We start from the raw sequence: 22,796 nt of genomic DNA on the forward strand, positions 1-22,796 counted from the left end.
CAGATGGGAGTGTGGAGAGAATGAGTGAGAAGGCCTTTATTTGGATGTCTCTCAGGATTTGGTGGAATACCAGCACTGGTAAGAACGCCGTGATGAATCATACCACTACTTCTGGGAAGATGGCAAAGGAGGGGTCCCTTCCACTAAACTTTTACAGAAGGCCATTGCTAACCCGCGCCTTTTTAAAAATGTGTGTAGGCATTAGCCAAGTCCAATGTCATCTCCACTTTGAAGTAAGTCTTGTCTGACACTCCCAGGCAAAATCTCACAGGATCCCAGGTCCCCTTTAAAGAAACCTCAAAAGCCATCTATAGCATAAGATCATAGGGGTCATAGACTCAGCTAAGTGGTGCAGTGTTAAGGCCCTGGTCCTGAGTTCAAATGTGACCTCAGAATGGCAAATCACTTTATCTGTTTGCCTCAGTTTCCTCATCTGTAAAATGTCAATAACAATAGCTCTTACTATTGTTGTGAGGAGCAAATGGGATAATAATTGCAAAGTATTTAGCACAGCGTATAATGCATAAGTACTCTATAAATATTAACCATTATTATTAGTCATTATTATTTATTTACATATTTAACATTTATCTCTATGATGTTTATCTGTTACATCTGCTATTTATCCGTAGGTGCTATTTATCATATATACTATTCATCTCTGCAGATGTACTGTTGTTGGGAGGAGCAAATGGGATTATATTTGTAAAGAATTTAGCATGATGCATAGCACACGGTAAGCACTCACTAAATATTAGCTATTATTAATCATTATTTATTTACATATTTAATATTTATCTCTATGACATTTACCTGTTACCTCTGCTATTTATCATATATACTATTTATGTTTATATATTCACTGTTGTTGTAAGGAGCAAATGGGATAATAATTATAAAGTGTTTAACATAGCGCATAACACATAGTAAGCCCTCTATAAATATTAGCTATTATATTAGTCATTATTATTTATTTATATATTTAATATTTATCTCTATGATATTTATCTGTTATATTTGCTATTTATCAGTACATATTATTTATTATATGTACTATATATGTCTACATATGCTCTCTTGTGAGGAACAAATGGGATAATAATTGTAAAGTGTTTAGCATAGTGCATAACACATAGTAAGCACTCTATAAATATTAGCTATTATTATAGTCATTATTATTTATTTACATATTTAATATTTATGTGTTATATTTGCTATTTATCAGTGTGTACTATTTATTATACATACTATTTATGTCTACATATGCTCTGTTGTAAGGAACAGATGGGATAATAATTGCAAAGAGTTTAGTATAGTGCATAACACATAGTAAGCACTCTATAAATATTACCTATTATTATGAGCCATTATTATTTTTACATATTTAATATTTATCTCTACAGCTGCAATTTATTTCTGTAATGATATTTATCATATATGCTATTTATATCTGTATATATACTTTTAATCTGTAAAAATAGATATATCTACCTATATCTCTATATAATATAATATATAAAACATATAGTAAAATATACTTTATTATATATGCTATTTACCTATGTATTATTTATGCTGTTTTTCTTTCTATGTATAATATATAATGTAGAGTGTAAGTGCTTTGAGGGTAGGAAGCATTCTCATTTTTATCTTTGTAATCTCAGGGCCTGGCACCTGGTAGCCCATAAATGTTACAAACAAATTCTTATTGATCCGAATCAATGAGTTGCTCCTATACAGCAAGTGGGGATTAAATGATTTCTTTTTTGTTAAAGACACATCCTTATTCTCATGACTTTATAAAACAAAAAAAGAATCCCTCTCATTTTATCTATGCTGCATTGTGTGTCTACAATATGCTCCGAAAGAATAAAATAGAGTTTGAAGTGCCAGAAGGTGGTATAAATGGATTCAAATCAATGCAAGCTTTGGGAAGGCAAGCTGCGTATATAAACATGATACAAATTATAAGAGGAGACATAAGAAAATCACAGAGTACAAGGAGATCAGAGGAAAAGGAGCATTTCCCGTAGTATATAAAGGAAGACTTTATAAGAGAGGAGGCATCTGAGTGGGATTGGAGGATAAGGTTTGAACAGGAAGAGATGGAAGAGATGGGATTCCTGATTGATTTCAATCTTTTTTTTTGCCCAAAGAATCCCAGCATCTGCAGGGTCTGGAGGATAAAACTAGCTTCTAAGGCAAGATAAGGAGAAAAAAGTACTTGTTTGTCCCATGGAATTAGGTTCGAAAATCCAAAGTGATTTCTCCTTGAAGGAAGAGAACTGAGGGCCACCCTCCATATCACAAGAAGGCAACTGGTAAGGACTTCAATCCATCTATTCAACATGCAATTATGAAGGACCTACTGTATATTGAACATTATGTAACAGACTAAAAGAGATACAAAGTTTGCAAAAGGCAGTATTTCAATGCTTGCTGAGCTTTACAGACTGACACATATAAAACAATGTAGACATGAGAGGCGTGGGAATAAAGAGAAGAGGTTTCTCTTTACTATTGTTTTTTCTTCATCCTTTGCAACAGAAACACACTTCAGATTTCTAGGTCAATTGTATCTATATTTTTTTCTAATTCAAACAATTCTTTCATTCAGTAAACATTTCACTTTTTACTAAGTGAAAGACTTTGGAGGAAGGGAGGTTTACAAAGATAAAGGAGATACACCATTTGCTCATAAGGTGTTCATATAATCCACAATGTCCTAAATACCACTACAACTAGGATTGTGTATTTGTGGTGGGAAGAGTAGGATGGTGGAAGTTGTGGGAAGACTGCATTTGTGTGTAAGATCAGGGAAGTCTTCATGGAGGAAGTGGAACATGAGTTGGTCCCCTGAAGGAGCAGAATCCCTTTATGACCTCTTTATCCTAACCAATATAATCCTTGGTTATGAACAAGCACAGAACTTGATGGACCCCTTCTCAGAATGAAACTATTAAATGCAAAAAATAAGCTGCATGGGATTACTAATTATATTCAAATATAATTATGAAAAATATACATACTTTAAAATTCCCAAGCCCCAGATTAAGAACTCCTGATCTAGAGCAGGACTTTAGAATCAGAAGATACCTTGGAGAGCATCTAATTTAATAGTTTCATTTCAGAGATAAAGAAAAGGAGTCATTTGCACTCAAGTCTCAAAGTTGGCAGAATCATGTCCAGATTTCAGGATAGAACACTTTTCCTTTATTTTATGCTTCCTCCCGTAGTTCTTATGCTTAAATGCAGCCCAAATCTAACAGAAAGTTATTCCAAAACTGCGGCATGATTTAGGAAACAATCTAAATTCCTTTTTATCCCTCACATACTGGACAAAAGATGATGTGGGGAGGGCCATCTAATGAAGATTGGCTGGGCTCAGAATTTCAGAGTTGGTCTGAAGTATCACCTCACACTTATCACATTGGCTAACGAGACAGAAAAGGGAAATGATAAATGCTGGATAGGATGTGGAAAAATAGGGACATAAATGGAGTTGTGAACTGGTCCAGCCATTCCAGAGAACAATTTGGAACTTTGCCCAAAGGGCTATAAAACTGTGTATACCTTTTGATCCAATGGTGTCACTGCTGGATCTGTACTCCAAAAAGATAAAAAGTAAAGAGAAAGGTCTTATTTGTATAAAAATATTCCTAGCAGTTCTTTCTGTGGTGGTAAAGAATCAGAAATCAAAAGGATGTCCATCAATTGGGGAATGGATGAACAAATTGTGGCATTATGATAGAATACTATTGTGCTATAAAAATGGTTATTATGATTTCAGAAATCTCTGAGAAAACTTCTATGAATTCATCCACAATGAAATGAGCAGAATTGGGAGAACACTGGACACAGTAACAGCAATATTGTAGGGATGACCAACTGTAAAATAATTAGCTACTCTGATCAATACAATGATTCAAGCCAATTCCAAAGAACTCATGATAAAAAATAGTGTCCACCTCCAGAGATAGAACTGATAAATTCTGAGGATACATTGAAGCATACTTTTTCCATTTGCTTTGTTTTTCTTCCTTCTTTTTTGCTTCCCCCCAATATAGCTAATGGAAATATGTTTTGCATGACTTCACATGTACAATTATGATCATGTTGTTTGCCTTCTCAATGGGTAGGTGAAAGAGGGAGAGAGGTTGGAACTTAAATTTTTTTAAATGAATGTTAAACATAATTAGAAAAATGAAATGTTATTCAGAAATAGAAAAAAAAATAAAATAGTAAACCTGGGTTAATGACCCAGCTTTACCCCTGATTAGCTAAATGATTTTGAATACGTCCTTTTCCTTCTCTGAAGTCCTATTTTCTTCACCTGCAAAATAATTATATTTGTATATGACTATGAGATTTGAATAAAATAATGCCACTTGAAGAAAACAAAAAATAAAATTAATGTTAAAAAGAAAAAAATAACTGTACTTAAAAACACATACACCAAAAATTGGTGGTGGGGGGAGAGAAAATCAGAGTTAGGAAATGAGAGGTCATTTAATCCAGTCTGCATCTTAACAAGATTTACAAAATATCCAGTAAGTGGATCTTTGCTCAAAAAATTCAAGTGGTATGAACAGAACATGTCAAGAATGTGGATTTTGAATGAATGAATGTACTTGGAGGTTTTAGAAACTGTGTGGTCAGCAAGGAGGAGGTTACAACAAGACGTCTTAAATAAAACTGTTTATCTTGTAAAGTATAGTGCGTATATGTGTAAAGTATATGTGTGTATATGTGTATGAGAGAGAGAGAGAGTGAGAAAGAGAGAGAGAGAGAGAAAGAGAGAGAGAGAGAGAGAGAGAGAGAGTGAGAGAGAGTGAGAGTGTTAGTTTTTTTAATCCCAGAGAAAGTGCCAAGTGAATAGATTTGGCAAAAAGGGTCAGCATCTGCTTGGGGATTTCATGACTGGGACTGCAGACAGGGAGAAGAATAATAGATATTTTACTACAGTGATAAAGAAATTGGTCAGCATTCCCTAGTGGATAAATAGTCAAAAGATATGAATATAGAACCATAGAATGCGAGAGCTGGAAGAGATTTCAAAGTCATCCACTCCACTCCAACCCACACCCAAATGTACTTGTCTATATAACATAGTGAAAAATAGTCCCCCAGCCTCTGCTTGAGGACGTCCAAGGACGGGAAACCCACCCACCTCTCATGACAATCCATTATATTTTGGGATAGCTCTAATTACTTGAAAGTCTTTCCTAATATCGTGCCAATTTTGCCTCTTTGCATCTTCTACCAGTTCTATCCTCTGAAGTTTATCAGAACTCATCTCCTGCACATGATGCTCTCATATCTATCCTGAGCCTTCTCTTCTCCAGGTTACAGATTCCCAGTTCTTTTAAGCAATTCTCCTACAACACAGACTCAGTGCTTGCGCTATTCTCATTGCCCTTCTCTGGAAACTTGCCAGTTTGCCAGTGCTCATCTGAATTAATGAAGCCTTGCAGAAAGGAACACAATTCTGTCTGATGAGGGCACGGTGCAATGGAACTATACTTTTCCAGCGATTTCAGGAAATTATGTCTTTCCCCTAGCCAAAGATGACATTAAGGTTTTCTTGTTATTTGGCTACTATGTCATCCTGCTGACTCATATTGAGCTTGTGGTCCACTAAAACCTCCAGATTTCTCCCCCCCCCCCGAAATCTTCTATGTGATCATGCTTCCCCCACTCAGTAGTCATGAAATTGATTTTAGACACATTAATAGACTTTTTTGGGAGAACTCCCTGGAAGCACATTATAAGAGTTTTCAAAAATAATCAGATTTTTAAAAAATTTCCCCCGACTAAAAGAATACTCCCCCCATTAGAATATGAGCTCCATAAATGCAGGAATGGTGTTTGTACCCCATGGCGACATGATTTAGACTCCGATGCTGTCTAAGCCCAGGACTGAGAACAGGATTTACCAAATGAGCAACTACTTTCATTACTGATACTATTAGAGGACATTCTGTCCCCCAAGCCTCTTACCTTTCTCAATGTGCTTCTTTTTGGCAACTGAGTAGTTTTGAAAAGTTTAAATTGAGTGGTTCTGGGCTTTGATTTTGTGGGTTCCCAGGGGACCATGAAGTTATTTTAAGAGTGCTCCCAAACACAAGTGCACCTGTGTCTGGCACTTAGTAGGTATAGGGGAAATGTGGCTTAATAAAACTGAATGACCTAATGATTCTATTATAAGGAAAAATACTATGAAAGTGTTACCTAAAAGAAAAAAATATCCCTGTTCAAAGACAGTAGTATTATTTGTAATCACAAAACTTTGGAAACAACCTAAATGTCCAACTGTTAGGAACGGCTGAACAAACTAAAAGGATGGTAATGTTTTGTCAGAAAAAAAAGAGGTTTAGAGCTAGAGAGACCTTGGCGATCATCTAAACTAACCAGATCGTTAAACTAAAGCCTTGCAAGGTAAACTGAGCTGTCCAAGGTCACAGCAAAAATAAACAGTAGAATCGAGGTTCTCTACTACCAAGTCCAGAACTCCTTACAATGCAATTAAGAAAGACAAATAATGAGGAGGTGTATAAAAAAATAATGTGCAGTAAAGATAACAGAACAAGAAGGCCGGTATATACACCTCCCACCTACAAGGAAAGCAAGGGCACAAATTCAGAGGTGACTGCCTAAGCAAAGACAATGGAAGGGAACTCAGAAGAAGGGAGGGAGTTGTGATAAGTTTTTCTAAATCTCTGTGTATTGGAGGCCAACTTTTTATGTTTAAAAATAGTTACAAATGGAAGTGTAATTGGTTTTGTTATTGTTTAAAGTTAGGATCTCAATAAATTACTCATTTAAGAAAACAAAACAAAACACGGAAGCTGTTCTGTAGACCAAGATGACCCAGGATGAGGCTGCACCTGCTGGAGACATGCCTCAGGCAGTGAAAGATTGAGTGGATGGATTTCAGGTTGTTGACGTCTCTTAATTCTCTACCAATACCATAATGGATTTAGCATTGTGTTCTCTTCTTCTGTGTTCCCCATCATCCCATGCCTTAGAGAATTAAGGAGCTGGGATTTACCTAGTTCACAACTATTTTCATTACTGATATTCCTCGGGGACCCTCTGTCCCCCTCCTCAAAGCTTCTTTCTCTGTGTGCTCTTTATTGGCACCTGAACAGTTTTGAAAAGTTTGGACTGTGATGCTGTGAGCTCCAGGAGGCCATGAAGTGATTGTAATGATATTCCCAAACACAACTGCACCAAGAATTGTTATTTTCATAGGATCATTGCTTGAAAGTTTGAAGGGAACTTGGAAGCTATATAATCCACTCTACTTTTTCTACTTTTATTGTTGCTGTTGAGTTATTTCAGTCTTATCTTATTCTCCATGACCCCATTTGGGGTTTTCTTGGCAAGGATACTGAAGTGGTCTGTTATTTCCTTCTCTAGCTAATTTGACAGATGAGGAAACTGAGGTACTCAAGTGTCTGAGGCTAGATATGATGTCAAGTCATCCTGACTTCAGGGTTAGCCCTCTATCCGTTGTGCCACCTAAATACCCCACCTCCCTTTACAGTTGAGTAAACTGAGGCCCAAAGAGGTGAATTAGCTTGTCCAGAATCCCACAGGTGATAAGTTTCAAAGGCAATATTTGAAGCAAGTTCTTCCTGATTTCAAGCCCAGCATTTTATCCACTCTGCCAAGCTATTCTTCTAAATCTAATACATTATAAATTTGAAACAATCTAATACATCTTAGACTAATTATATAATTAGTCTATTTTAATGTTTAACATTTATATAAATGCTGGTGCATTTAATAAAATACAAATGTACTTTTAAAAAAGCATCACTCAAGTCAGAGTAGCATTTTGCCATTAAGTATTATCTGAATTATTGAAGACTACTAACATTTTGTGTGAGTCTATGAAATGTTTTGATGTTAAAATAGATCCTTTTGTATTTATCTCTAGTGGCCCTGAATATGACACCCATATATGTGTGTGCTTCTCTTTCCAAGATGTATGGGGCCATATTATCTCTTGCTAGAAGGGTGACATCTAAAATCTCCAACTCTTTTTAAAGTTTTTAAATTTTTATTGAGAAGCTTCAAACCCTAGGGCACTACTTTTCTGCAATACAGAGAACAGCTGATATTTAGAGCAACTGGGAACAGTGGTCTTCTTCAGAATGATTTAGGCTGCTCTAGACCAGAGCTTCTTAAACTTTTTCCACTTGTGACTGCTTTTCACCTAAGAAATTTTAGCATGATCCTGGGTCTATAAGTATATAAAATAAGTATACATATCAAACATTTATTGATGATAACATCATAATTTTGCAGCCCCCACATTTAATTATGAACTCCATGTGGGATTGTGAACCAAAATTTAAGAAGCTGGGCCCTAGAAGACATAGATAAATGTTCTTATTCTGTGAATATTGCCATCTAGGACTTTTAAAAGTTAGATGTATCTTGAATTTGGGACAAAAATCTCATCTCAGTATTTTCTTATGCGCTAAGTTGTCAGTTTTTGGTATCAGCACATTTAGTGTTTTGAAAAGTATTACATAATAAGTGAACACTGTCAAAATTAAGCAGATTTGTGTCGTGTTAATTTATAAGCATGGAGGATTTACAGAAAGTTATGAAGGACAACCATCCAGGATAAGAAAGCAGTGACAGTAGTTAAGGTGCACCAACATGGAGGCCAGTGATAACTGATGATACATAGCATTTTAAAGTCTGCAAAGCACTTTGTATATGCTGTCTTCTTAAAGATAACACAAGATTATTCACTTTATTAAGTAGCTGTAAGATATTAGTGTGTCCATTTCAGAGATTAGGAAAATCAGGTTTGGGTAGGTTAAATGACTCAGCCATAGTCACATGTAAAATGAGTCTAGGATGCATCACTCAAACACAATTCTTACAAGCTCCCATTCCAGGACTAGGGCCACTATTCTAAACTGCTAGAAGTGTCACTACTAGGTCTATATCCCAAAAAGATCATAAAAGAGGGGAAAGGACCTACATGGGCAAAAATGTTTATAGTAGCTCTTTTTGTGGTTATAAGGAACTGGAAACCCATCAGTTGGAGGACGGCTGAAAAGTTATGGTATATGAATGCTATAGAATATTATTATACTATAAGAAATGATCAGAGTATGATTTTGGCAAGTCCTGGAGAGACTTACATGAACTGATGCAAAATGAAGTGAGCAGAACCAGATCATTGTACATGGTAACAATAAGATTATGCGATGATCAACTATCACAGACTTAACTCCTGTCTGCTGTGTGATTATCAAAGATAGCGCCAAGAGATTTGGGATAGAAAATGCCATCCACATCTAGAGAGCTTTGGAAACTAAATGTGGATGTATCATAGTACTTTCACTTTTTGTTTGTTTGTTTGCTTTTTCTTTCTTGTGTTCTTTTTTTTACCCTTTTGGCCTGATTTTTTTCCAAATCATGTCAAGTATGAAATATGTTTAAAAGTATTGTACATGTATGACTTATATCAGATTGCTTATTGTCACGGGGAAGGGGTAAGAAAGGGAGGAAGAGAGAAAAAAAATTTGAAATGCAAAATCTTACAAAAATGAATGCTAAAAACTCTACATGTGTTTGGAAAAATAAAATATTATTGAGAAAAAATTAACTGCTGGAAAAGGTGGTGGAGAGAAGATAGGCTCAAACTTATGATTAAACCAGTTTCTAAATACAATTTTTGCTGCCATATTTATCTCTCAGTATGACAAAGACCAGAGCTTTCAACATTTGCCATCCTGAGATACCTAATGCCTACATTACTTCATCTCTAAAAGATAAAACAGTCCACATTTCCATTCTATCAGAAGGGAAAAGTTTTTATCAGTTTTCTTTTGTTTTCTTTATTTCTTAAGTTTAATGATCAGGCTCCTGACTGCTATCTAGGTATGATTCATGAGTGACTTGAATCAAGGGAAAGTGATGGTAATGCAAAGAGGGTGGGAGGATAAGGTGTTTAGGAGGGAACTAGGTTAATTTGGAGGAGGAAAAGAAAAATAAGCCAGCAGTAAGGTGTATGCTGCTCCAGTCTTAGGGAATTTATTGTTCTAATAAGCTACACTTGATCTCCAAAAAGTCATGACCTCTGCTTTGAGAAACACCAATACAGAGCACTTTTACTTTGAGGAACTCAAAAGATCAATAAAATACACCTAAAAATAAAGACCATCCTTTGACTTGTTTTAGGTATGGTGTAATTTAATTTTTAAAGAATCTCAAAGAGGTAGAATGATATAGTAGGTAAGGAGTCATTTTTGGAATTAGACTTATACTTGCTGTGTGAGCCTGAGCAAGTGACTTAATCTCTTGATGCCCCAAGCAACCCTTTAAGATTCTATTTTGCAGATTGGGTTAGAGATCTATATTTGCCAGAGAGTTCTTCACCATGAATTCCTTATATCTTTTAATAAATCAAGTAATTAGCATTTCTTAAGGACTTAATATGCATCAAGCACTGGGGAAATAAAGAAAAAAAATTAAAGGGAAAGAAAGGGAAGGGAAGGGAAAAGAAAAATAAGGGAAGGAAGGGAAGGGAAGGGAGAAGAAAAGAAAAGAAAAAGGAAGAAAGGAAGAAAAAAGTAAATCAATTTCAAGTCACATGCTTACTCTCTTCACTTCTCCCATACATATCTATAATATCCAATCTCCACTGGGTTTTCACATCTAAAGCTTCAGTCCTGAGGTTCTAAGAACTTGAGAGCCATAAATTCTGGGAAGTTAGGGTTAGTTCTTTAAGTCATTATTCTTTTCCATGCTGTGGAAGCAGAAGGGCTGTTTCTTCTCTAAAGATGTGACCCAGCTAATGCAAGTCTTGGCTACCATCCAATATCACAACATGAAATATTTAGAAGTTTCATTACCATTGTCTAATATTACTCAGTATGCACAATTCAAATCAATTCAATTCAACAGACATCTATGATGTGCCTACATTAAGCCAAGTACTGGACTAAGCACTAAGGGTACAAAAATGGAAGAAAAAAAAATGACACAATCCATGCCTTCAAAGATCTTACTTATCAGGAGAAATACACTACATATTGCAACTTATACTATAGAAGGGAAAGTAATGAATCAGATAACATATTTAACTTGTATCCCCTGTGTCACTGGGCAAGACTCAAACTCTATGGGTCTCAACTTCCTAAAGAAAAAGAATTTCCAGCTAAATCACTCTAGATAAATTTGAGGGGGAAATGACATCAATTGGGGTGTAGCACTATGCTATGGAGACTAAGGATTGATTAAAGGAATATTTTCTACTTTCTATTCTCAAGCAAATTTTAAAATGAGGATCAGTTACCTGAGCTTCCACTCATTTTAATATAAACTTTTTTTTTTCCCCCAATGGGTTACTTATTTATTTTCAAGATTCTTTCTTTTTAAATTGTGGGTTCCAAATTTCCTCATCCCCTCCCACTACACTGAAAAAGCAGGCAAAAAATATCAATTATAAATAAGACATCATTCAAAAATATTTCTATATTAGCCATATTTCTTTTTTATAATAATAGCTTTTTATTTTTCAAAAGATCGTTTTTAATATTCACCCTTGTGTTCCAAATTTTTCTCCCTCTCTTCCCCCTCTTCTAGACAGCAAGTAATCTAAGTTAAACATATGCACTTCTTCTAAATATTTCCATATTTATCATGCTGCACATGAAAAATCAGATCAAAAAGGAAAAAAAATGAGAAAGAAAAAACAAGCAAGCAAACAACTACAACAAAAAAGGTGAAAATACTATTCTGTGATTCACATTCAGTACACAATTCTCTCTGGGTACAGATGGCTCTCTGCATTACAAGTCTACTGGAATTGGCCCATCACATTGAAAAGAGTGAATGATCATCACATAATCTTGTTGGTGCTGTGTATAATGTTCTCTTGGTTTTACTTTCTTCACTTAGCATTAGTTCATGTGAGTCTCTCCAGGCCTTTCTGAAATCATCCTGCTGATCATTTCTTATACAACAATAATATTCCATTATATTCATATGCCATAACTTATCCAGACATTCCCCAAACAATGGGCAAACCACTCAATTTCCACTTCCTTGCCACTACAAAAAGGGCTGCAACAAGCATTTTGCCTGTATGGTTCCTTTTCCCTTTTTTTAATGATTTCTTTGAGATACAGACCTAGTAGTGGCACTGCTGGATTAAAGGGTATGTGCAATTTGACAGCCCTTTGGGCATAATTCCAAATTTCTGTCCATAATGGTTAAACCAATTCACAATTCTACCAACAATGCATCAGTGTCCCAGTTTTCCTATATCCCCTCCAACATTCCACATTATCTTTTCCTGTCATTTTAGCCAGTCTGAGAGGTGTGAAGTAGTACCACAAAGTAGTCTTAATTTGCATTTCTCTAATCAGTAGTGATTTAGGGCATTTTTCATATGATTAGAAATATTAGCCATTCTTTTTAAAAATAAGAAAAAGAAAGTGAGAAAATTACACTTCAATTTCATGTAACTTTCTTTTAATGTAAATCGTGTCCCCTTTAACCTTTGGGAAGTCCTGCTGTAAACTGCAACCCCCTTTGGGGGGAATTCCTGACTCTCAAACCCTGGGAGGGGCACACCTTTCCTAGACAACACCCTTCCCAAAATAAGTAATCTCATTCAATTGGAAATCTTGGCCAGGGGATAATCACCACCCTCTACTGAATTGGAGATTAGTTCCTCTTGCTTAGGGGCCTGGGCAAACCTCAATAAAGCCTCAGAAGGCTAAAAAAAAAGATGATTATGAACTATGAATCTTTGCCAAATTCCTAATCAGGAGTTTGCCTGCTAAGAAAATTGTCTTCTTAGTGTATCTTCTTAGTGTGCTGTTTTCTTAAACTACCTTTGGTAATTCCTAATCAGGAGCTATTTGCCCTTCTGGATTAGCCTACTGATGAAGATATTTTCTTCTCAGTGTAAACCTACCTTTGCAATAGTCCTAACAGGATCTTGCCCACTAAGAAAGCTGTCTAATTAGCAAGCTGTCTTCTTAGTGCAAAGAAATCCCCTTTTGCCACAGACTTCGAGTTTGCGAAATCTTTCATTTAGCAAGGAATCTGCTGACATCGACCAGAGGGGATCTCTTACCCTCAATTCTCGCACTTCATCCCTTTTGCATATTGTCTTCAAGGCTCAACATATCTGATTAGATCTAGACATGGACATGGCTGAGTATCAGTACAAAAAATAATAAAAACTTATCATCATATAATTTTAAGGTCTGCAAGGAGTTTTTCATGTACTTTCATTTAATCTCCTCAATAATCCTGAGAGCTAAGAGCAGTTACTATTCCCATTCTACTGGGAGATTAAACATTTGTCTAGGTAACACAAGCCGTAATGTCTGAAGCATGATTTGAATCCAGGGTGTCCTGACTCCAAGTCTGGTGCCTATCCATACTGTAACTGTCCCTCATTAGCCTTCACTATCTTAGAAAGTCATCAGGAAATCCTGTTGGGAGGATCTGCAAATGTTGCAGTGCCCCAGCCTGTCTACAAAATTGGTCAATGGGTTAGATAAACTACTCTTAATCATGGAATGATTATGGAAGAATCATAGACAAATTATTCTGGGTTACAGAACCTTCTAGTCCCGGAAAGAAGTATTCTCTAACCATTTGGTTGAGTGGGCTTGAAAACCATTCTTCCATTTTTTTTTAAACCTTTTATCCTCCCTAAGATGGCTTCAGTCCTTCCAGAATTTTTGAGCCTTTTGCATGGGATAGTTTGAAATGCTTTCTGAAAGATTAAAATAAAACTGAACTAAACAGGAGAACCAAAGAAGCCCTGCATAAGACAAAATCCCAAATCACAGCAAAGCATTCAATGGAGACAGTCTTATGTGTGCTGTCACCATCAAGAGAAGGAAAACCTTGGATCTCCCAACCCATTGGCAAACAAAGGAACTCCAATTGTCTGGGCACATTATCTGCCAAGTAAATCACTATTCATTTCTTCTTTCTAACCTGTCGATCTGCTAGAAACACAAACAGAATTGCTGATGAAATTACAGAGCCCAATAAAGGAGTTTGGATTATTTGTTCCTTGACTTTCAAGCCCAGTGAAAGTTCCAAAGTGGAAGCTGTTTTACATTTGTGTTAGCATTTTAAATACCACAAGACACTAAGGGGCAGTGTGTAGAGATTCCTTCCTCCAACCACCAAGGACTTACCAAATAAATTTAGGGAATTGTTAGAGATTAATATGGAGATTCATAGATTTGCCCAGTATTCCACAGGTGGCCAGTATCAGAGACAGGACTTAAGGCCAGGCTTTCCTGACTCCTCATCCAGCATTTTAAATACAGAACTTAAAAATCTCTAATACCAATGTATTATGATTGGTGTCATATAACTGATAAGTATTTTGTGGGATTTTTTAAAACTAGCTTGAATTTTCATTCCAAATTTCAAAAAGGTAAAAAAATACTTTGGGCTAAAATTAAGTAAGTTCAGTTAAATGCTTGTATGTAAGATAACCAAGCTCCTATGGGCTTGTATTTCATTTCAAGCTACTAGGATTTTATTCTTGTATTTGCTAATAATTATATAATTTGGCATTTAAAATATGCCATACATTCAGGGAGATGAAGTGAGTTAACTAGGCAGGCAACATACATGAGAATATAGGTAGATTAGTGTAATATCCTGTGATATAATTGTCCATTCAGAAAATATCCAACTGCTTTGTTGGAAATTACTTAGGACCCTGGACTTGAATATGGAAATGAGAAGTTATCTTGTCTAATTCTTTAATTTTACAGATCAGGAAGGTGAAGACCAGCAAGCCTAAGCTATTTGCTTAATCACACAGTTAATAAGCTTCAGAAACAGCTTATTGTTTCTGATCCATACTGAGGTTGTTCTCCAAGAATAATTATCAATGACTGTCTTTCCTTTGTGCTTTCTTAGTCAAAAGACAATATTTAAATGTACACTTAAATAATATAGAGCAGTGACATGGCGTAGTATATACTGGCTGTAGATCCATGAAGACATGGGTTCAGTAATCTGCAGCCTCTGTGCATAATATTAAGTGACAGTCTCTTAGTGTCCCAAGCAGCTCTCTGAGACTGTATGTTGAAGATGAGTTACTGATAGTTTACATTAGTGGAGAGAATTGTTACACGAGAAGCTCATGGATTTTAAAAAAGGGGGGAAGAAAAAAGGAGGGAAGGAAGGAAGGAAGGAAGAAAGGAAGGAGGGAGGGAGGGAGGGAGAGAGGGAGAGAAGGCAAGAGAGAGGGAAAAAAGAAGGTAAAGAGAGAGGAAAGAAGGGAAGGAGGAAGGGAGGAAGGAAAGAAGGAAGGAATAAAGGAAGGAAAGAAGGAAAATGGAGGAGGCAAGGAAGGAAAGGAGGGAGGAAAAAAGGAAAGGAGGTAGGAAGAAAGAAAGAAAGGAAGGAAGGAAGGAAGGAATGAGGGAGCAAGAAAAGAAGGGAAGGAGGAGAAAGAAGGAAAGGAGAGAGGAAGGAAGAAGGGGAAGGAAGGAAAGGAGGAAGGAAGAAAGGGAAGGAGGAAGGGAGGAAGAAAGGGAGGAAGGAAGGAAGGAAGGGATAAAGGAAGGGAGCAAGGAAGGAAGAGAGAGGGAGGAAGGAAAAAAGAAAAAAGAAGGAAGGAAAAGGGAAGGAAGAAAGGAAAAGAGAGAAAGAAGGGAGGGAAGGAGGGAAGGAGGAGAGAAGAAAGAAAGGAAAGGAGGAAGAAAAGAAATTTAAAATTTAAAGTCCCTAAAATTAAAATAAAATAAAAGCCTCACTTTTTAGAAAACAATAGCTGATTTAAGGCTACAAGGCCTTTGCATATGACTAGACTCTAGTTCAGTTTACAGATAATTTCTCAAAAAGCATTACTTTTCAAAACTTGTGCACTGTACAAATATGCACAGAACTTCATCAGCCCATATTGAGATAAACACACAGTGAGCATATTCAAAAGAACACACATGCACATCTGTAAAAAGAAAGTAAAATCAGTAATGAGCTCACTCCTGGACTGAATGTCATGATTTGATAATATAGTGGTTGCTGGGTTAATCACAACTTTTGCAGGAAGCAGCCCCAGCCCCTATAAGTTTCATTGTATGTATATGTATACATACAAACCTCTGTATATATATGATTGGTTGTTGTCCTTCACTCTTGAAGAGAACCAAAATAACATCACTCTGTCATGATCAATGTACAGTGTGTCCAGCTGAGATTGATCACACCAGTTTGTGTCCAGAAGTCTCTACCACAGATCAGACGCCAGTAGTCCACATAAATATATGCACATATACACATGCATACCTATACATACCTGTACCTATACTCATGTGTATTTATCAGAATATGATTATTTCAGAATAAATCAAATACCTGATAGCTTCATAAGAAGTTCTGATGCTGCTTTGACAGACATATCCCTCCTTAGCCCTTCCTGTGGCTTCATCGTATCCTCGGGGAGGCTGGAGGCTGACACTTCAGATCCCGACCTGAACACGTAGCTGGACTGAGGCAATGTTGAACTTAGAACTTCCTCATCCTTCGGCTCCTCTTTCACTTTCAATGTAAGAGTCATGGGCTCCTTCTGATTTGCCGCTGTTGAGGAAGAGGAGAAAAGTAAAGCTAACAAGTAAACAAATAAAAAGGAAACCCAAAGAAATCTTGGAATTGAATGGGTTGTGCTCATCATTTCTTACTCTACAATATTATTCTGTCACAATCATAATGCCACAATTTGCTCATCCATTCCCCAATTGATGGACCTCCCCTCAATTTCTGATTCTTTGACAATGATAAGAACTGCTGTAAATATTTTTGTATATCTAGGTGTCTTTTCCTTTACTTTGATATCTTTGGGGTATAGATCTAGTAGTGGTATTGTTGGATCAAAGGGTATTCACAGTTTTATAGCCCATTGGACATACTTCTAAACATAGAGCAGTGAGGAACCAGAGGAAGTTAGGACATAATCATAACAGCCAATTATCAGATACAAATGTATAAAATGTTCCATTAATGAAGGGAGTGGGAAGCATTTTTTCATCTTTTGGAGATTTAATAATTCCAAAGTTATTGCCTACTCAAAAAATGGAGGACATGTTCTCTGTGTTTCAGAAGGCTTCTTTCCATTGTATGTTCCTTCTAGTCTTAAAAGTCAAAGACAATGTAGATAATAATCCATATAAGTTATTGTCTGCCTTAAAACATCCTAATATGCTAATGAGGAGGAAATATTAGTAACTATAAAGGAGAGAAGGGCAGTGACATCATAGAGTAATGAATGAATCAGACAGAAAAAGAGAAATAAAATCTCATTTTTTTAAATGTAGAGGGCATTACTGATCCTCAGGAGTCATAGCATCAGTAGGTCATAAAGAACATAAAGGTCATAAAGACTTCCTTCCAGAAGTCATATGGGATCCACTTCTCTTGACTTGGGCCACTTTATAGACAAATATAAACATTGTCAAGGTGTTTAGCTAGAAAAAGTCTCATTTCTCAAATCGTCATTCCCCAATTGATGGAGGATGACCATAAATAAATGGCCATAGATTAAGAATTAGCAATTTTCAGAAAAAGAAACCAAAGCTATCAAATAATTATTGATGAGAGAAATGCAAATTAAAACATCTCTGAAGTACTATCACATGTTTATTAGATTGGTTAACATAACAAAAAAATAAAATGACAAATATTGGATGGAATGTGAAAAATAATAAGGACATTAAATGCACTGCTGGTGAATTTGTGAACTGGTCCGACAATTCTGGAGAACAATTTGGAACTGTGTCCAATGGGCTATAAAACTGTGTATACCCTTTTACCCACCAATACCACTACTAGATCTATACCCCAAAGATATCAAAAAAAAAGGAGAAGAGATCTAGATGCACAAAAATATTTACAGCAGTTCATATTATTGTCAAAGAATTAGAAATTGAGGGGGAGGTTCATCAGTTGGGGAATGGATGAGCAAGTTGTGGTATTATGACTGTGACAATACTATTATGCAATAAGAAATGATGAGCAGAATGGTTTCAGAAATACCTGAAAGACCTATATGAACTCATACAAAGTGAAGTGAGCAGAATCAGGAGAACATTGCACAGTAACAATAATGTTGTAACAATAATTAACATTAAATGACTTAGCTATTCTGATCAATACAAATGATCCAAGATAATTCTAAAGGACTCAGGTTGAAAAATGCTATCCAGAGAGATAACTGATGAACTCTGAGTGGATATTGCAACATAATTTTTTACTTTGTGTTTCTTATTTTTCTTTTTTTGGCAATATAGTTAATTGGAAATATTTTGTGTGACTTCATGTGTATAATTGGTATCATGTTTTTTACCTTCTCAGTGGATAGGATAAAATCACAAGAACAGAATAAAAGTCAGTGAACTTGACTCTGTAGTGTCAGAAATTCCCTGATGTGGTCAATCCCATACAAAGCAGAAAAAAATGGCAAGCAGGTGAAAGGTAAGCAAATCTCTTTTAACTTCATAATATCACTTATTATTTTCAAAGAAATTTTATAGTTGAAAGTGATACAGGCATGGTATAGTAAATGGAAGGCTAACCTTAGAATACATCAGACTTATGTCTAAATCCTTCTTTCTACAAATAATAACTGCATGACTGTGAGCAAATCATATCTTTGTACTATATCTCAGTACCCAAGGTAACTCCCTAGGACTCTAAATTAATGAGAATCTACTCAATCTACTGCACTTGGGGAGTTTTTATACTGAGAAATCATTGCTGTGAACTTCCCAGTTCCACCCTAAACACTTAAAATGGCTATTAGGTAACTTAGAGATGACCTAATCCAACTTGTAAGCATAAACGTCTTCTATGATATCCCTGACAAGAGGCCAATTAGTCCCTGCTCAACTGACCCCTTGTTACAATCAAGATCTTTAAAACATTCTTGATAGTTTTTACTTGGTTTAATAAGACTTGCTTTATTTATTTATTTATTTATTCATTCATTTATTTATTCATTCATTCATCATTTATTTATTTATTTGAGGAAGATGTATTAAGATTTTGGCAGTTCCTGGTAGATTATTCGTTAAGAGCCCCATTCCAGTTTAACAAATTAAGTGAATCATAATTTTTTTTTTATTATAAAGGAAATCAAACCCAATTCTCAGACCCTAAAGCTTAAAAACAGGACTGCAAACTTTTCTTTCTAATTTACTCTCCAAGACTCCCAACATACAGAAACAGAATACTGCTTACCTATCTACTTCTCAAGACCAAATTTCCATGCTGAAATAAAATAAAAGTATTTTAATGAATGAAATGAATAACAGGTTTCTAAACAACCAGGTAAATTCTGGAGATAAACCCCAAATGAATCATAGTAGGGATCATTGGAAATACTTGGAGAAGCCAATATGGACATGATCAAAACTTTCAAGATAAAGCTTGAAGCTTTGTAAAGATGGACAACATAGGACACAAGTCAATTGTCTTTGGAACCACCACATTGCCCATTAGGCTTTATCACTGTTAATGGAAAAGCTGTCAGTAAGCTTCAAGGAGGACACTAGAACCCATCCCTCTAAGCAACAATTTATCAAAGCGATGACTAGGAGGAGAAATATGTCCTATATCTCTCAAATGGGAGTGTCCCTTCTGCAGCTACTTTCTTTCTTGACACTTTTTTGGCCATATGCACCTTCCCAATGTCTGACAAGCAAAATAACAATTAATAATAACATGTATATAGTACTTATTATGTATTAAACACTGTACTAAATATTTTTTATCAACTCATTTAATCTTCAGAACAATTCTGGGAGGTAAGTGGCTATTGTGATCGCCATTTAAGGAAATTGAGGTTAAATGTTTGGGTACTGCTAGTAATTAACTAAGGCCACATTTGAACTCAGGTCTTTGTAACTCAGCATTTAGAACTCCATCCTTTGGGCTACTTAGCTGCCTACTATGATATGGTACAGTGGAAAGAAAGATAGGTCAAAAAACTTGAAATTAAACCCCAATCTGTTATGGACTTACTTGTGTGACAATGGGTAAGCTGTTCAACTTCTCTGGGCCTTAGTTTTCTCATCTCCAAATTAAGGATGCTGCACTAGCTGACCCCTGTCGTTTATTCGTTCTAGCTATAAATCTATAATCTTAAGAACAGTGAAGGACCCTTGCTGACTATCACCTGAATGAAGTACAGCATGTTCTATCAATGGGCTTCATAGAATGGAATCATAGAGCCAAAGATTTAGAACTGTAAGGGACTTCATCCCTAAAACAGTCAATCAATAAGCATTAATTAAGTGCTTTCTATGTATTGGACACTGTGCTAAGTGCTAAGGTTATAAAGAAAAGCAAAATAGCCCTTGCCTTTGAGAAGCTTAAATTCTAGGGGGGAGGACAATATATTATACAAGCTAAATATATAAAGGGTAGATGACAGTCATCTAATATAAAGCTTTCATTTTAGAAATACAGAAAATCAGAAATGCATTGTCCAAAAAATGAAGCTCTTATTTGCCTCCAGATCCATTGACTTAAAAGCCAACATATTTTCAAATAAATAACCCTGCTTTCCCTAATTCCTTCATACTTTAATAGAATTTCAATGAATAAACTCAGAGATGGAATGAAAATGTTTAAAATGGATGTATTTTTTATATTGTCACTTTATCACTCTTGGGGAAAGAGGTTGAGAAGAACAGTGGAAATAGTGAAAAGATGACCCATAGTTTCAAGTCTAGACTACAATTTACTCACTATGTAACTTTGTATAAGTTTCTCTTTCTCTGAACATTACTTTTCTAATTCATGAAATGAGATGTTGGACTACACTGATCCTTCTAATATCCCTTTCAATCCTCTTATTTTGTTTTAGGGTTTTTTTTTTTTTTTGCCAGATTTACCTAAAATTGGAGTAAAAATGTGTATTTAAGTACAACCCTCTGTGGGAATTTGGAATGTTTTATATCTGAAGAAATGTTCCAAATGTTTTAAAAACTAGACTTTCTAAGTATTTGGGTCACTGTATCATTACTCAATCAATTAAACTTACTATGTTCTAGACTTAGGGTGCTAAGTGAAGGGGAAAAAACAGCAAAAACAAAAGCAAAAATGGGCCTGCTCTTTAAGGAGTTAACATTCTAACAAAGGAGACCATATCTAAAATCAGTACCTACAAGATTCATTCAGAGTAGATAATAGGTAATCTTCAAAGGCTTGACAGTAGCAGCTGGGAGGACTGGGGAAGGGCTTCCTGGTGGGATGGTGCTTGAGCTGAGTCTGAAAGCAAGCAGGGGGCTCTAAAAGTTGTATCAAGTGAGAACACTCCATCCATGGGAAAACAGGCAGTGCAAAGTCATGGAGATGTGGAGGTAGAACTTTGTGTGTGAAAACCCCAAAGTAGGCTGATAATATTTCTCTAAAGACTCCGATACCCATAGAAGGAAGTGTCTTGGATAAGATAGAACAAAATCAGCCAAAACTGAATTGTTAAATTTGGAAGGCAGGAAGTACCTGGTTTTCATTCGGATCTGTCAAAGAATCCTTGGGTATAAAACTAGTAACCTACCAGAAAAATGGAGAGAAATCTCAAGATATAACCAGGAAGGATGTTGGAGACTTTTATTTGCCCAGTCTTTAATTCACCACACTACTGCACTTTTGTACTTAATTCACAATTAAAAGGCTAGATGAAAAGTATGAAAATGCACATCTAAAGGCTACCATGCCTGCAAATAGATCTCTAAGTGATCAGAAATATTTATACTGACAGCAGCACTATGAAACCTACACTTTGAAATTAATGACATGACTGCGTAATTGCCAGCTTTTTATTATCCCAGTGTAAAAAAAACCCAAACCCAGAGATGCAGAAATATGTGAAGGGAAAAGCAATTTTCTCTATTTTTTCAGGATTTGCTATGGGAATAGCTATAGACTGTGTGTGGCTCACTGAAGTTGTATGTCTCATTTATTCTCTTCTTACAAATACCTCTTCCCTTCCCTACACACTATCTAGGATGGCTAAAGACCAGTTGATAGGGTTATCTTAAGAACAACTGCTTTGAGCAATTCCAGAGAAGAGGTTTTGGCTATGTGTTGGAGGAAGGGAGAGGAGAGCTGCTCTCTCTTGTCAAAAGAGCATCTGTTTTGCCATCTTCCCTCTCTAACTGAGTTAGACCCTCCCAGCATTGAAGGCATTCTCTGGTCATAAAATGGGATAATCACTAAGGCAGGACTATCATCTTAATAAGAATGAACTTCTTAAAATTATAGGGAGCTAAACTGAAATAAGCAATGGTGTAAAAGTTGGGAAAGGGTTATCCAGAGGGAGAATAGTATTCCATTTTCCAATTCTAAGAGGGTAATTAGTTGTAATTAAGAGACAAATAGACCCTACTTGCTACCATTTGTCACACTGTCCCTGGACACCAAAGTCTATGAGCCTTCTGTGAGGAAATCCCTGTAAACCTTGTTGAAAAACTGTTCTTTTTGCTTAGATGTGGTTTTTTGATTTCTTTACAAAGCAGATTCTAACACTGCAGGACTGAGCAAAGAAGCAATTCAATGCTAACTGAGCACAGATAAAAGCATTGGGGGGATAGGGGGTGAAGTTGAGGGAGTTGGTAAGTTGGTTGCTAAGGTAACTTCTTCCTGAAGGAAATAATCACTGGGTGACTGCAAAGTTTACTGAAAGGAGGAGAGAGAAATGGGATAAAAGAGCTGTAGCATAATTTCTTTTTCCTCTTTTTTAAAAATAAATATTTCTGACCTGAACC

General features: G+C 35.9%; 1 protein-coding gene across 3 annotated transcripts in view; it reads right to left on the bottom strand.

The window, feature by feature from the left end:
- Positions 1 to 22,796, bottom strand: part of ZNF827 (zinc finger protein 827) — a 256,084-nt gene that overhangs the window by 150,078 nt on the left and 83,210 nt on the right. For all 3 annotated transcript variants that reach the window (XM_031942030.1, XM_031942029.1, XM_031942031.1), the window contains one exon: positions 16,387 to 16,608. In XM_031942030.1, coding sequence (XP_031797890.1) covers positions 16,387 to 16,608 — 222 coding nt within the window. The remainder of the gene's footprint in view (positions 1 to 16,386; positions 16,609 to 22,796) is intronic.

Source organism: Sarcophilus harrisii, chromosome 6, assembly GCF_902635505.1.
Source record: "Sarcophilus harrisii chromosome 6, mSarHar1.11, whole genome shotgun sequence".
Lineage (NCBI taxonomy): Eukaryota > Metazoa > Chordata > Mammalia > Dasyuromorphia > Dasyuridae > Sarcophilus > Sarcophilus harrisii.